Consider the following 16,746-nt stretch of genomic DNA (forward strand, 5'->3'; position numbering starts at 1 on the left):
TTCATCCTCTGGACCTTTAGGGAGCAAATCTAAGGAGAGAAGGAGCAGCAGATAGGAAATAGCGATAGATGATGAGCTAAAAGAAGGAAGAGGTGCGAGCAGTTGAACAGGATTCATGCACGCTTGAGACAATAAAGAGTGGTAACAAGTATGTAAACAGACTCTCACTTTAGCGTGGACATGGACACGAAGTGGTCAGAGGTCTGTAGAGTGCTGCAGGACAAACACGAATAGTTGCAAATTCAGGTTCCCTTTAATGGACAGTGTCCCTAATGTGGTGATGTGCAAGAATCTTATTTGTCTTGACCTGTCGTCGGTGTGATGTTTTACCTTCAATGGAGGCATTTTTTTCTTTAACTTTCTTTTTCTTCCAAACAAACTGTTGTTATTGCTCTCATATATTTTAAAAGCTTTTACTCTAAAACGTATCACTGCCTGCGCAGCAGAAAAGAATTCCTAGGGTTTATCTTGTAGGTGTTCAGAATTTCAATGTTCAGTATTGTGAGTATATGTGAAAAGGCTGGTGATTTCTTTAATCCCAGGAGTCCCTTCTCAATATTAACATCAATTCATGTCCAGGCTCTAGAACAAGATATCGCTGACATACATATAATCTTTAACAATCTTTTTCACATCTCAAGGACTTTTTTCTTCTGCTTTTACACCCACTTTTAAGCCGAGTGTCTCTCAGACATTTCTACTGCATTCCCATTAGCATTTCACTGTTGGGAAAAGAACAAGAGTTCTACATTGGCTGCCCAAACTTCACTTTCTTCCTCCTCTCTTTCGCTCTTCAGCTCCTCTCTTTCACGCTCTCTCTTTTCCTCTCTCCCCCGCTCCCCGACACCTGTCGTCTCCCACTCCTCCACTCTTTACTGTGACTGACGGGCCAATTCTAGCTCCAACACACAAAATGGAGAAGAAAAAAAAAACACTCACACCAGCTGCACACACACACACAAACACACACACACACACACACACACACACACACACACACAAACACAGGATGTGCACACGAATACGCAAACACTTCACACAGCTATATTGCTTACACACACATGTAGGAAAAACACCCAGTGTGCAGTTTCTCAACGATCCAACACGCACATGCAGACGTCTCCATCACTCGCAGGGCTTGTATAGATGTGTGTGCATAAGCTACAGCTGTCATAGCGATAATGTGATACTTAACATAAAGCCAGTGTTCGTCGTATAAATCACCTGGCCCTGTCGCCTCCAATATAGCACAACTCCTCCATAGGCCAGGATTACCGCACTTCTAAATGCCAGATTATAGTTGTAGAATGAGAAATCTGTCACTTACATACTTTTCCTTCCTCTCCTTCATTTCATGTTATTTACTGGATTTTCACACAAGACAAGAGGTCTCAGTGCAAACTTAAATCTGAGATGCATTTCTCATAAAGGCAGTTCATGTAGTAATAATTTCTCATTTAAATTCATCACGATGTCTAATGTATCACAATGTCAGTCCCATGACCATAGCAAGGACTAGTAGGACAGCTGTATTTAGTGGTGCGGCTCTGCTCCCGGGATGATCGGGGAGCAAATTGGTGGAAACACACTGCTGATTTGCATCGGGGTGTGCAACCCCTGGTGTGCTCAGAACAGAACTTTGGGGATGCACCGCTCTTAATTGGAATATTGACAGTATGGGGACATGCGAGGACATGCTCTGCACCAAACGGCAGGCAGACACAGTTAGTGGAGCATTTAGCAGCTAAAGAGGCAGATATTTCCCTCAGGAGCTGGTGGAGACCAGAAACAGAGCTAAAAGGAGAGTGGATGTTGAAGTTATGCTTGGCAGGTGGCCACAAACACGACTCCAAATGAACGATAATTGATTGCTTATAAATAAGCAGCTGGTCATATGTTAATGTTGTGCTGCTGCCTGAACAACACTTATCAGTGTTTCTCAGTGGTTCTGACATTAAACAAAATACAAGGGAGTGAAGCAGCACACTCGTTCTCACTGTCTGCATCATTGCATCATCATCGTCATCATCATGCTGCTTACGTTTAATAACATTATGTAAATAATGTTATTAAACGTACCTTTGCCCCAGCATTCACCTGTAGCTGCTGACTGCAGTGAGTTGCTCCCTAATCTCTCCAGGTGTGCTCTCTAGTCTATGCCGCAGGGAGTCACGAGGCTTGACTGACATGCTCTGATGTCTTCGTATTCACACATAACCACCGTCAGTAATGATGCAATTTATGATTACGCCAGAAGAGAAAAATATAAAGAGATAAGGGTCAAAAAGTCAACCTGTTCATTAGAAATGAAATCATCCTGCAGACCAGACCATAAAACCATTCGATAGATGAGCCTTGACTGCAGCACTGTGCTCTGCAGAAACACTCGCTCAAGCCCTTTAAAAAGGAGACGTGTCATGCCTGTCATCGTGTCATATCATTTTTTTTATCCCCTCAGTAAATTTCCTTTAATCTCCCATCTCCCTTGTTCACCTTTGCAGTCAGGCAAAGTCATAATGCTAACTTCAGTCACACCTGACAGCATGTGCTATATAGCTCCAACAAAGACAAAGACATTATCATATCACAAGACTCCTTCACACGTCCTTCGAAATGAAATACCCTATATTTAACATTTACTTTTGTCACTGCATTAAGAATACACCATGACATCTTCGCATATTCACTTTCTCAGTTTACTTGCCCACTATGAGCTGGATAGCAATATCTACAAACAACACACTCATAAAGGAGAATACATAATAGAACTGGGGGATGTTTCTTGCTAGTGTCTCCGCTCACTGACAGATCAAATCCACAGGGTCTCAATTACAGATCATAACAGTTCTTTTGTGTGAAGTGTTGATTTAGGCCAATAAGGCACGTATAATTTTACATAGAAATCTGGACTAGCGGAGCTTTAGGTTCTGTATGCTTCGGTGATCGAGTAAATTGCTTAAAAGCAGTAGACGAAGTGGTGAAGAATTGAATGTAACTAAAAGTAAGTCACTGTGCTGGGGTGTTGTGATGCAAAATGAGCCACCGAATTGAGATTATATGGGTTTGAATTCAATGATAGCATTAAAGTCCAAATGAATCACCTATTTTATTTAATTAGTCCTGTGGGAGGCTTGCTATTATTAATACCAGCTAGTCCTCCCTATCAGGAAGCATCGTAGAAGTCTAAGAAAACTTCCACTTGTCTGCCTGGACCATGAGGTGCTTGTTCTGGTTTTATCCATTTCATCCATCCTGCCACTTGTAGGGATCATAGCATGGAGGTTGACATTTACTGTGGAGCTACAGGGAAGGAGGCAGCCACCACAGGAGGAGATTTCTCAATGGCTGGTTGAATGCCAACCCAACAGCAGTTTGATTGATATTCCCCCGGAGACAAAAACACGATTTAGGAAAATAAATCAAGACAGAGATATCTGTTTATGCAAATGAATCCCTCTTATGCTTTGCAGTCCGCCTGTTTGGTTTTCCGCTGTACTTGTGTTTTTCTATCTAAAAGTAAACATCTCTCCCGTCTCATTTATGTGTCGTCTTATAACCCTTACGAGCACCTTTCACCAACTGGTCCAGTGTTACACACGGATTTTTTGACTTTATACACTGTGCAGTGTGTGTGTGTGTTTATGTGTGTGAGAGAGAGAGAGAGAGAGGGAGAGAGAGAGAGACCGTGTCTGTTGTGTATTGTGTATTGAGCTGCCATAGTAGGTCCATTGGTATTCAGTGTGGGTCCCTCTCTTCCTGCTGCAGTCATCTCTGCAGTCTGGGAGACACAGTATAACACACACTCCTATTGAACTCTCCCACTTTTGCTATCTATCTATCTATCTATCTATCTATCTATCTATCTATCTATCTATCTATCTATCTATCTATCTATCTATCTATCTATCTATCTATCTATCTCTCTATCTATCTGTCATTTTTCCTTTCTTTTCACAGCCTTTAACTCCTCTTTTTTTGCTTTTTCACTTGTGTCTGTTCCTGTTGCTTTATAGTCTAACACTCGTCTTAGTCACTCACATTTTCATGGCTAGAAATAACAAGCACACGTGTTTGTGGCATGTCTGTGTGGCCGTGATAGAAAACGCTTCACCTCTCTCCCCGTCTCTTGCAAACACCAGGCACTCGTTTTTCCGTCGATCACCTCTCCGATCAAGCAGAAGGTAATGGCTGGCGGCACAGACGGACGCGTTCACACACACTCACACGCGATGTCATCGTGACCTTGGGATGGCATTTGCGCTACGCACCCGTCACCTTTCTGCACGGGCTTCTCGGGTTCGCAGTGTCGCCGCCTGGCCTGGTCCCTGCACGAAAGGGTGCCGGCAGAGTGATGGACGGTCAGGTGATGGGATGGGAATTTTTAGAAAGTAGAAAAGAATAAGTGGCAGGAAAGTGACGGGGTGCACACTGAGGAAGAGCAAGAGCAGGAGAGAGAGAGGTAAACTGATCACCAGCGAACATCTCAGAGGGATTAGATCTGTCTGTGTCAATAAACATCTGAAATTACAGCTCTCTTCTCACAAGAGTGTGTGTGTGTGACTGTGTGTGTGTGTGTGTGTGTGTGGGTAAGAGCACTGTGAGTGTCATGTGTAAGTATTGAGTACATGGCCGTGGGTGTGTTGAATAGTTAATGGTAGCAACAGATCCAGCTAATGCTTTGACTAACTAACTACAGTGGAGCACCGAGGCTTACTGACTAATTAATGATTGGTCTCAAGGTCACTGATTAGAAGCCAGTCGCACTGACTGACTGCCTTCATGAGTTTCAACCAGTAAAAGCTTATAAATCTACTGAATAATCTCTCTCTCCGGGTGTGTCGTATCTTTCCTGCTTCACTTTTATGATCGCTGTTATTATTTCATTTCATTATGCCTTTCATTATCTGCCTGCTGCACCTAATCTCCAATCTATTAATCTGATTTTCTTTCATGTGAGGCTGTTTGCCTTCACGCCCTTTATTCCACCTCCATCTACTGTAGAGTCTTTGCGCGTGTCTGAATCAGCCAGTCGATTCACTTTGCGTCACACCTGTAGCCCATGTGTGCGAGAGAGATGAAAGAGGAGAAAGACAAGGGGAAGAAAAGGACGTTTGTCTGTATTTATATCTGTATTTTTTCTTTCAGTTGGTGATTTTGTACAAATCAGACATTGACACTTTCCCAGCACATCAAACACACGAGTAGCTGTCAGACTCAACGTATGCAAGCACGTCTGTCACCGTAACTTGATGAAACACGTCTTGTTTGCTCCCCGACTGGATAACAGCGAAAAGCATTGGATTTTCCCTGTCAGCACGTCTTAACAAACAAGGAAATTAGTTTTTAACAAGCTGACAATTTGCATAATCAAATGGAAAGCATGTCACCCGTGATGTCTGATGTGTCCACGGTAATTTGAAATTTTGTTGTCATAATGTTTCTTGCAACAAGAGGAACATAAAAACCCAGCTGATTTCTTTCGTGTATCACGTTTCTGCGTTGTTAATTTACAAAACACGTAAAACTACTCGTTTCTCCTGTTCATCTTGGCCCTAAAGAGATTCCCTCCAAACATCCAGAGTTAGTGACGAGGGGCAAAATCCACAGTCTTTCTTCTGTGTAAAAATATATTCCAAAGTTTATCTGAAGCCAACATCAGGCTTCCACGGTCTGCGTTGGAAAAATCAGGTGGGCATCATCCAAATTCTTCTCCTCGCTCTAAAGCACAGAAACACTGTCTGTGGACACAAACAGATCAAGCTGACGCCAGAATAAACAGGAGGGACAATTACAGCAAGCAAAACTGTTTCACAGTGCATATGGGCAAGCGACTACTTAGCAAAAAGCTATTTAGATTGCCAGAATGTGCATTAATTTCAAATTCAAATAAATATTTAAGCCGACTGTATGCACACAAAAACTCAAAGACTCAACAACTACGCAGCCCCGGCTCGGTTTGTTGTTATTGGTATGTCTGGCATCAGTGGTGTGTGTCAGCGTCAACATACTTAATGCTTTTATATGTTTGTGCATAGGCACGTTTGTTCGTGTGTGTGTGTGTTTGTGAGCTGTTGTTACGGCAATTGTATTAACAGGTTTTTCTGCCAAGATGGTTGTGATTACTGTCACTCTTGTACGCAGCCAATGAGGAAATAAGTTGATGATTGAACTACAGGAAACATCGTTATCCTCCGTTAGTCCATATGAGAGTGGATAAAAAGCACTTGCAAGATCAAACACACATGGAGCCAAAAATTACAGTTTCTTCTGTGAGGTGAGGAAATTCAGATGTATTGGATGAGAGGAAATTGTATAGCTCAGAATGGTGTGTGTGAGAGAGAGAGAGAGAGCAAGCGAGAGAGGAACAGCATGCCATTAATCTTTCACACAGAGGATTGGGGAGGCAATCTGTTGGCTATCATAGATGATACATGGCCCGCTATAGAATGACTCGCCTGTTGCATACCAACCCGCGCAACACAATGGCACGCACAGGCGACGCTGCCACAAACACACTCCCGCTGACGTGTCACATAAAGAACCAAGGACGGCACCCCCGAAGCTCACCCACGTGAAGTACACCCGACCGGCGATGAAACAGGCCAGCGCTCACAACCACACGCGCGCTTGTGCTCATGCATTCCTGCACACACTTATACATGAACTCATCTCATTCAGCCATGCCCCATTGACCTCCCTGCAGTAGGTAAACATGTTCCCCAGCTAGGGGTTCGCCACATCATATCCTTCATGATAATATCGGTATGGTATTTCAGTATGGTAAGGAAAATGATCATCATAATGACTTGGAAGTGGTTTGGTTACAAAATATTTCCAACAAAATCATGATACAGGGCCATATCACCAACCCCACTTCAAGGCCAAGGACACTGGTTAATACCCCCCACCCACACACACACACACACACACACACACACACATAAATAAATCAAGGAACACACATTTAGAAATAGACATGTTGTTAATCCCGTTGTCTTAAGTTGGATAGTTTTCTTTCAAGTCCTCTGAAATACAAAACCGTTTTCCGTCTTAGATTACAAACTCCTGTATAGCATCCTCTAACGATGTGATCTGCTAGCTTTGATTGCACGGTGATTTATTCAGTCAGCATCAGTTTTCACTCTGAAACATTTACCAGAATTTAAGTTGGCAGTATAGGAGGAGTGAAGATTTTTTTTTGACTACAGGTTCATTTTTCAAGCCTGTGGAAGGTGATTTATTTTGGGTAACCGCATGAGTCGAATGTAATCTTGTCACTATCCTAAATAAATTAGAGATACAAATGCACTGTATGCATTCATCTGCAATTTGTGGAGCTAGGCAATTAATCTCCCAAGCAAATGACTTTCAACAAAATACAGCTTGAAGAGCAGTTTGGCGTTGATGGCTGCAGCATTCATACAGTTTGGAATGACAGCGCTAACACAAGAGTGCTCCAAAACCTGCAACCTGCCTGTTTAACAGGTCTGAATCATGTGGTTTTGGTTATGTGCATTACCCTGGGCCCATTTTTCAAATATAAAAAACACGCAAATGCCTTGATGTCTTGATTGGACGTTCAAAGAACAATCATTCAGTGTCTCAAAGTTTGCTTGGTGCTTACAACTACAGTGTCTTATACTGCTAATGGAAGCTGAATGGGAGGGGATTCAAGTACAGTGTTACCAGAGCACTCTCATCATTCAGATAAGAATGATAAGAGCAAGCACTCCATTGTGGCTGCCCACTGGTCCGAGGACTGTCTCTAGAATGAGTCAAATTCAGACGACATAGTGCTCTAGTGATCAATAAGGTGGAATTTAAATTAAATGAAATTGCATTATTTCTCATCTGCTATAGCAAATATATCTTCTCTATGAATCACTTTGCCTGTGTTCTCCTTTGAGGAAAACATTTTCATGATGGCGCCCCCTAGTTTTACATTTATTCGACAGTGTGCCTTTCCAGTCCATCGATGGAGACCTTAAATGATGTATATCATCCGTGCTTTTCTTCCTCTTTCTCCTTCACATGGTCATCATCATCATCATCGTGTTTGTAATTCTGAGGAAGGCAAGCTTTAGTAGTATATTATCATTAAAATTACATTAAAAATAAATAGTCATTGGCTGCTTTACATCAACAGCGTCAACAATGTTTTACTATCATCTTGTCAAATCAGTGCTTCAGTCTGGGTTTTCATGCCTGGACCTCTGTCGTCCATTGCTTTTAAAAACATACAGAACAATTTCTTTCTAATCATCAACTCAATCAATCAAGTCTGCGGTAGACAAAAAAAAAATGTTTCCACTGTCTCCTAATGAGTGTAAAACAAAGCCTGACAATTCTGTCTCAGGAGAATCCATCATAGAACACGCCAGGTCCTTTAATTCAGGCAAACAGATCAATGCGTCAAGGACACAGCTGTCAATTCATGTGTGTGTGTGTGTGTGTGTGTGTGTGCGTGTGTCCGTGCGTGTGTGTGAGGATTAGGAGGTGTGCTGGCTTTTGAACAGCAACAGAATGCGGAGTTGCTCCAAAAGGTGGCAATTTATGCTGAGTCAGGCATCACTGCACCTCTCAGCTCTCTCGCTCCTCGTTCCTCTCTGTAGCACACACTCCTGAAGATCCAGCCCACCCTAAAAATAACTCATATATCACAGCCCTACCTGTCCAAGAAATGCTATGCCGTAATTCCTGATTGCTTGTAAGAGTGCAGCGACCCAATTTTGTCAATATTTTTATAAAAGAATCGATCAAATCCTGATGTGGTTGCTTGTAGAGAAGTACACTAGAAGTACACTACCTACCCAGCACCCAATGGCAGACGAACGTTAGCGACTCACAGGTGAACACAGGAGAGCATTTAGCAGCTAACGAGCCAGTTGTTTCCCTCAGGAGTTGGTGGAGACCAAAAACAGAGCTAAAAGGAGATTCCCCTGCAGGTGGAACACCAGGTGAATGATAATGTTGCTGAATGTCGGTGTTGTGTTCACTGCCTTCAAGTGCACAAAACTCGGCTATTGTATTATTAATTGCATACACAAAGCTTGATAAATTAAGTGAACGAAACACTACTCGTTCAATATACCCATTAGAGAAAAGATGAAAGCACTCAAAGTTTTATATGACTGGAAGTTAGCTCATTCAACACATTCTCATTTCACTGATTTACTGAGGAACGTGAAAACATGGAGGTATTCATATTAATGTGAAAGTTCACTTGAACTGCACCTTTTTATTGGGTTTTTTTAAGGTTATATTGGATATGACCTGCCAAGGAAAAGTACCTCTTTTTTCTCTATGAATGTGATGGGTCCATGATGTTTTTTTAGAGGAATAGAGGAATTGTAAGCATGTCCCTCACCCAGTACTCTTCCACACTCACTCTTCTAAAACATGGACATTTTATGTTTATGTTTGTGCCCATTAGAATTTCAGGGTCTTTTATTGACTGCAGCACATTTAAAAAAAACTTCCCATCTTTCTCTCCTCTCTCTCTCACATGCGCTGGCTCTCGCTGGCTCTCTCCCCCTTTACTCAGTGGAAACAAGTTCACGTAAACAAAATGAATTGCCACTTACTTTGATGCTTCTGCTCACAATTGGTAGTTAAAGAGCGTAAACATGGAGAAAGTGAAAAGGGAGCGACGAGGACGAGAGATGGCGGAGCACCCAGATTACAATCAGTTTCATGTTGCCTTTGTTATTGTTAGTGCTGAATTGGTTCAAGGGTCGAAAGACAATTACTTTGGCGGTGCTGTCATTTTCACAGTCATGCACACAGCGGTGTCAAAAAAAGCTGCAGTGTGTGGTTTTGCATATCTCTGAGGAGCTAACCTTAATTATATTTCCTTCTCTGTTTTTTCCCCCTCCGTCTTTCTTTTGTGTTCTTTTTATCCCTTTAACCTTCACCCTCGCCTTTTTCTTCATCATCTTCTCCTCGTCCTTCCTCTAATTTCTCATCTCCAATTCTTTTCCCTACATCGCTTTAATCTTGCGTCTCTCTTTTCTCAAATCTCTTCCTTCTCTCCACTCCCTACTCCACGCTCTCCACTTCCTTGTTTTCTCCCTGCCTCGCCTCCGTCTGTCTTCTCTCCAGGTCTCTGTCTGGGCGTATTGTTGGAGGTGTGTGGTGGTTCTTCACCCTTATCATCATCTCCTCTTACACAGCCAACCTGGCTGCTTTCCTTACTGTGGAGAGGATGGTGTCGCCCATAGAGAGTGCAGAGGACTTGGCCAAACAGACAGAGATAGCCTACGGGACATTGGACTCAGGCTCTACGAAGGAGTTCTTCAGGGTATGGACTCAAAACACTCTGCCCATTTATTAAATTCCTTCAGAGGTTTCAGGCTTTTATCGTGTTAAGTAAGTTAATTTGCTAGTGAGCTCAGGCTGAGGAAAAGACATAAAGTTTCTGAACATGTGGAGGACAATTTTCACCCAGCTGTTAATATGGTTATCAAAAACTCAAGCAGCACTGCACAACCAGCTGTGTTCATAGGAACAGAACTTTATTTGAAGTTTTAGTCAAAATCTTAAGATTTCAAGGATGCCATTCATGTCATGCTCATTTACAGAGATAAGATATAAGATATAACGTTACTGATCCCACGCCCGGGAAATTATGTTGTTACAGACAGCAGTAATAGCAAGAATAGAAGAGAAAAGAAGGAGACATAGACAATATAAAGGAATACAAAATAAAAATCATATATATACACACACACATTATGTACAAACAAAAATGAAGTTGCATTTAGAATGGAGAATTTTTCAATTGCACATGGTAGGATATGGATAAAAGAATACAGTATTATGTACTATTGCACAGCAGAAAATAATATACGAGCACAGTAAAACCAAAGATGTAACGCTGGACAGGATATTTGCATGGATGTAGTGGATATTAGCAGAATGTTAAAGCATAAATAATGCAGTAGTGCAAAAACAGTGGGTTTGTGAAACAGTGCTATGTTAAATTATGTTGACAGTTAAATTGTTAGATGTTGCTGTTGCTGTTTTCTAGTTTACATGTAGACTGTTTAACACAATTGCCAGAAAAAGTTTAAAGGTACCCTGCAACACACTTTCATGCCAGTGGTTCTCGCTGTTGTATTTGTTGACTGTCGCTGGCAGTGATGAAACATAGCCAAAAGTGGGGAATAAGGAAACTGGAAGCTAGCAAACATGGATGTAAACAATGCAGGTTTTAAATCCGTGAAAATGCAAATGTTTCACAAGTGCATTCAGCACATTTATTAGGGCTCAAGATATACGCACAATGTGTTTTGGTGAGAAGCACTGAACGTAAACGTTACTTTGTGTGTGTGTAAGAAACACTCCACGGGGCACTTTTAAAAAATTGATGATGATTTTCATATTTCTTGTGTTCTTTTTTTCTGTCTAAATGGCCATTATATGAATGTGACTGTGTCCCTTGGGGGTGAAAAACATCATTCTGCTATGCTTTGCAGCAGTCGTCACCTCGGCTCCATCCATTATTGCATTATTGCTCACTTGTGGCACAGTATAGAAGAGTGGGAAAAGCCCAGTGGCAGCACTATACGAGGTTAGATCACGTAAAAAGATCACAACTTTAAAAACGTAGAGTACGAGGGAGGAAATATGACGAAGGTGTTGTCTGCTTTACTGAAACCACACAGAAGCCAAGCAGCAGAAATCTGCTCTGACTGTAGGTGGGACAAGGACGAGTGACTAATGACAGTGTAAACCAATTTACAATAGCCCAGGTGGGAGGAGAGGAATGAATGGATGACGTTCTCCTGATCTTGAAGTGAGGAGGCTTAAATTTTGCAAATGACGCTAAGCTGAAATGTCTGGCTTTCACTTTTCAGCTAATTTGCGTCTAAAACTTGATGGCTTCATCAAAGTTCACACCAAGGCTTTGGAGGAAGATACTGAGTATTAGGAAGAGAAAGCACAAGCGTGGGATTTTATACCTTTTGATTAAAATTCTCAAACCTAATTACAGTAAAACAATGTTTAATCACTCCCCTACCCCTTCAAATACAGTGGTAATAATAGGTATAATCATAATAATAAATAATAAAAAGCAGTGAAGTAGAGGTGGACAGAGCTAGAGGAGGATATACTACAGGGAGCTGTTACTATAAAATCGTAAGCAGGACATTATAGCAGAGGGTAGTGAAGTGGCCCACAGGAGGCCTGTAGTGGCTTCACCCACTGACCTATTCACCCAAGTGGAATGCAATTGCATAAGTACTCATAAACACGCACAAACAAAGACACACAAATGCATGAAGGCCGAATTTTTCTGCAGACATGGGCAAAACACCAGTGTCCTCACATGCACATAAACAAATCTGCTCTGTCACGTCGTCACGCTCTGCAGGGAGATTCAGGATTGTGTGTGTGCTCATGCAATGTGTGTATGTGTGTGTGTGTATATATATATATATATATATATATATATACACACACACACACACACCAATTTACAGTTCTGCTTTGTTAAGATGTGGGCACTAGTGTGTGTATTTGGAGATGTGGGGGGGTGGAGGTTGTAGCAGACAGTTTGTGCTTCTGTGAGCGGCTCTGGCATCATCAACATAACGAGCGGGCTGAAATCTGTGGAGGGTGAAAAAGCAATTTACTCTCCCACAGCTGAGGGGGATTCGCCACCACCATTAATTATCTGTGTGTGTGTGTAGGTGTTTTTGCATGAGCATGTGTGCAAGCATGCATGTACGCATATTTGGCCACATATGTAGACATGTATACGTGCACTATATGTGCACACATATGCATATTTAAAAGTGTTTTCCGTAGCGTGGATGCCTCAAGGTGACTTGCAGCATCCATTTCCTCCTTCACAGCCTCACTCATTGTTAAAGAATCTGGAAAGAGTCACACCCTATTGTCACACATCCATCCCTCCAAGGCCAGACGCTGCTTTAGACATGCACAGTCATCATCATCACTGTCTGTCCCCTATCGCACTCTCCCTGTCTCACACACACACACACACACACACACACACACACACACACACACACACACACACACTCAGATGCAAATGCATATACAGAGTGCACAAAAGCAACACACACACAACCAGGCAGTGGATGGAAAAATGTGAAAAATAAGTGAAAGATGGATGAAGGAATGGATGGATGTATGAATTAAACTTGAAGTATGAGGCTGGAGGTGTGAAGAAGCGGATGGTTATCTATGATGGACTTTGTAGACAGAGTGAGGAATAAAAAGCGAAAGGATGAAGAGAGAGAGAGAGAAAGGGTAGACTGGAGAGGGAAGAGGGGCCTGCTGGTACTCTTGGATGTGAGTGACATTATTATGGGATAGGTGTCCGTCACGCACTAGTAACACACTCACACACACACACACACACCTTCTCCCCGGGCGAAGGTTTCGGTGGCTGAGGCCACGGCTAGTCGCTTGCAGAGCGACAGAATAACACTTTATCACCGGGAGAGAAAGAGAAGAAAGAAGCAGGACGCTTGTGGAGGATGACAGTTTGACTCCTCTGCTTGTTATTTTCACCCTTGAGTACACACAGTCCACACACACACACACACACGAACAATTCACACATACACATACAGACCGGTGCACAGAACGGCACGCACACACACTGACACACACATACACGCGCATATGCATAGCAAATTCACAATATAATACAATCTGTTGCATCACGCCTGACAGATGTCCCCCGAAAAGCTCTTCTGTTACAGCAGGTGACTGAATTCATAACGACACAACCGGATCAGTATGCCACTATTCCAGTCATAAACTCATTTAAAGCAAGATTGATGCTTGACTTGTCACGGGAGATGTAGTGTTACATTTTAAATGTGGTTATAAATGTCATTACATGCCAGAGGATCAAAATGGAAGATGGAAGACACAGCCCTCCATCAGCGGTGTAATTTCATTCAAGGACTATAAGAGTGAAAATCAGCCTCAGCAGTTCATCCTACTTCATAAGAAACTGGAGCGATAAAGGAAATGCAGTAAAAACATATAACACATCGTCCTAATAGACTTTAAACAAATCCAATCCTGTGCTGCTGTTTCCATTGTAGACACATGGAAAAACATTTGTATCTAATCAATAAACAGCATTGAGTTTCACTGTGTCAAGATAATGAATAGCGCGCATTGCTTCAGCCCCTCTGCTCTCGTATTTACATCTCAGATTCACCCAGTTTGTCCCAGTAACAACAGCATGTTGATATGTTTCTTAAATGACGAAGCTGGAGATGATCTGTATTTTTCTTGGGGTCTTCTTTTTACTTTCAAGTTTCCTTCCCCTGTCTGTGGCTCGCAGCCTCAGCCAGTTCATTCCTATTGGAGGCAAACATGTTTTTGAACAGGTCACATAAATATGTCTTATTAAGGGATCAGTAATGTACTGAACAGCTGGGCATTGTAGTTTTTAGCTAACCTTATTTGATCAGGAGCAAAAGGTTCATTTATTGGGGACTACTTACAGCAGTGGATTAATACACATTTGGCTACTGAATATTTACAACTGTGGCACGGTGTATATGGGACTGATTCAATAAACCGCAGAAGCCTTCTTCATGATAATGAAGAGAGCAACAGTGTTGCTCACTGATGTGTTTTCAATAGTTTTTGGAGAACAATGAGGGTCTGTGGCACAAAGGAATAAGCTGCTAGGCTCCACAGCCAATACTTGTCAGTAAGATTCATTTATTGTTGGTGGGATTGGATAACTGCCTGAATACAAATCACCAGCCTTATCATTTAAAGGGTTAAATGTACAGTTCATTAACAGAAAGTGCAAAAGGCTAAACTACCTTCACTGAGCTACCACAGTGGTAGTTTTGTCAAGCTGTCCTGTTTCACAGGGTCACTTGAATGTAAACTGCACAAATAACCTAAAATCCCATCCACACTTGTCTTCCTTATCAACACCTGTCAAAGATTTAGGTCATTTGGGAGTGACATGGCTGACTTTCTCTCAATCTGGCACCGCTTTTCTTCAAGTGTAATAATTTGTAAGCAGCCTGACTTACATGGCCTCTCTCCCTCTGATTGTCTTCTCCTGGCTGGACTATGAAACCCATTATCTGTGAGAAAATCTGGCCTCGTATGCAAGCATAATTACGCCCATTCATACCTAATGAACCTCTGCTCTCTCCTCTCCCCCTCCTCCACCCCAGAGGTCCAAAATAGCTGTATACGAGAAGATGTGGTCATATATGAAGTCCGCTGAACCGACTGTCTTCACCAAAACCACAGCGGAGGGGGTGGCGAGGGTTCGCAAGTCCAAGGGGAAGTACGCTTTCCTCCTGGAGTCCACCATGAACGAATACACGGAGCAGCGCAAGCCCTGCGACACCATGAAAGTCGGGGGCAACCTGGACTCCAAAGGATATGGGATTGCTACACCGAAAGGCTCACAGTTAAGGTGGGTGGAATAGTGTAACAATAGGAGACAGTAACAAAGCTGATACTGTACTATTGCTGCGATATTCCACCTACCCTGCTGTGCCTTTTATACTCCACCGAGATTAACCTGTCACTGCTGTCGGGTGAAAGGGTCTCACCCGCAAAAATATAACTCTAAAAATGAATTGTGAAGACTGTGACACCAGTGCAATTTGTATATTTATGATCATAAACTCCAGAAGCAAAGAAGCAGTCATAGGTTTTCACCCGGCAGCAGCGATATAGTTGAGTATGTTGAATATGCACATTATGTATTTGATCATGCTTTTCTTTATCTTTCTCATTCTGGCCTCTTTTCATTTCTGTCCGTCACTCTCAGCTGTATTTTTCCTCACTCTTTTCTGCAATTTCTCTGTTAATTTAGGGCCTGTTAGCTCCATTATGAGTCCTGTGTCACTGTCATTCATCCGTCCCCTTATGCCCACATACCCTCTTTCTTTCCTCTTTCAACCTCTCTGTTTCTCCACAGGGCCACCTCGCAGGTAACACTGTCCATTTGTCTGTCGTCTCGTCTCTTTGTACCTTTTCATCCTCAGAGATGGTAGTGGTGGTGATAATGATGATGATGATGATTATGATTATGATAGTGGAGATTTATGAACTGAATATGACCGTGAGGAGGGGCAGAACCTCACACTGCTGCCGCTGCATCCAGAGCCACGAGGGGGAATTTATAGACGAACAGGAGACAAAAAAAGTGAGAAAGAGGAAGCAGAGGGGCTTGGCCAATGGGGGGACTAGAAACTAAACATCTAAACATAATACAGGATCCCACACAAAAATGCTGACTCGCAAATGCAAGAAAAGATAGTCCTTCACATCTACTCAAACTGCATTTAAAATGAATGGTAATTGGACAACACCAAATTAAACCCAGATCAAGGAGTAATCAGTGGTTTATTTTAAAGAATTAACAACAGTCCTTAACAAAGAGAGCATAAGCTGGAGGAAATTAATGAGAAAGGGATTGAAGCTCGAAAGTTGGTCCTTTTGTTTTCATTTCCCCTCAGCAGACACTTGTTTATCTGGCTTGTTAACTTGAACCTACAGTAACTGTCCCAATAGATTTCACTCAGGTATGCCAGCAATGCAGATAATTCATTTTCCAAACAACTGTGACAGCAGTATAGAGACTTTGTCTACTGGGGGAAAATAATTGACTAAATTCAGCAAAGTCGGACCAATTGCTCTCTCCTCTCTCCCTCCATCTCTCTCTCTGTCAGCGTTTCAGATTTGCCTCGCGGAGGGCGAAACACATACAGC

General features: G+C 42.3%; 1 protein-coding gene across 2 annotated transcripts in view; it reads left to right on the top strand.

Moving 5' to 3' along the window:
* Positions 1-16,746, top strand: part of gria4a (glutamate receptor, ionotropic, AMPA 4a) — a 97,163-nt gene that overhangs the window by 69,201 nt on the left and 11,216 nt on the right. For both annotated transcript variants that reach the window (XM_041940720.1, XM_041940719.1), the window contains exons 14-15: positions 10,102-10,300; positions 15,195-15,442. In XM_041940720.1, coding sequence (XP_041796654.1) covers positions 10,102-10,300; positions 15,195-15,442 — 447 coding nt within the window. The remainder of the gene's footprint in view (positions 1-10,101; positions 10,301-15,194; positions 15,443-16,746) is intronic.

This window comes from Chelmon rostratus, chromosome 7 (assembly GCF_017976325.1).
Source record: "Chelmon rostratus isolate fCheRos1 chromosome 7, fCheRos1.pri, whole genome shotgun sequence".
NCBI lineage: Eukaryota > Metazoa > Chordata > Actinopteri > Chaetodontiformes > Chaetodontidae > Chelmon > Chelmon rostratus.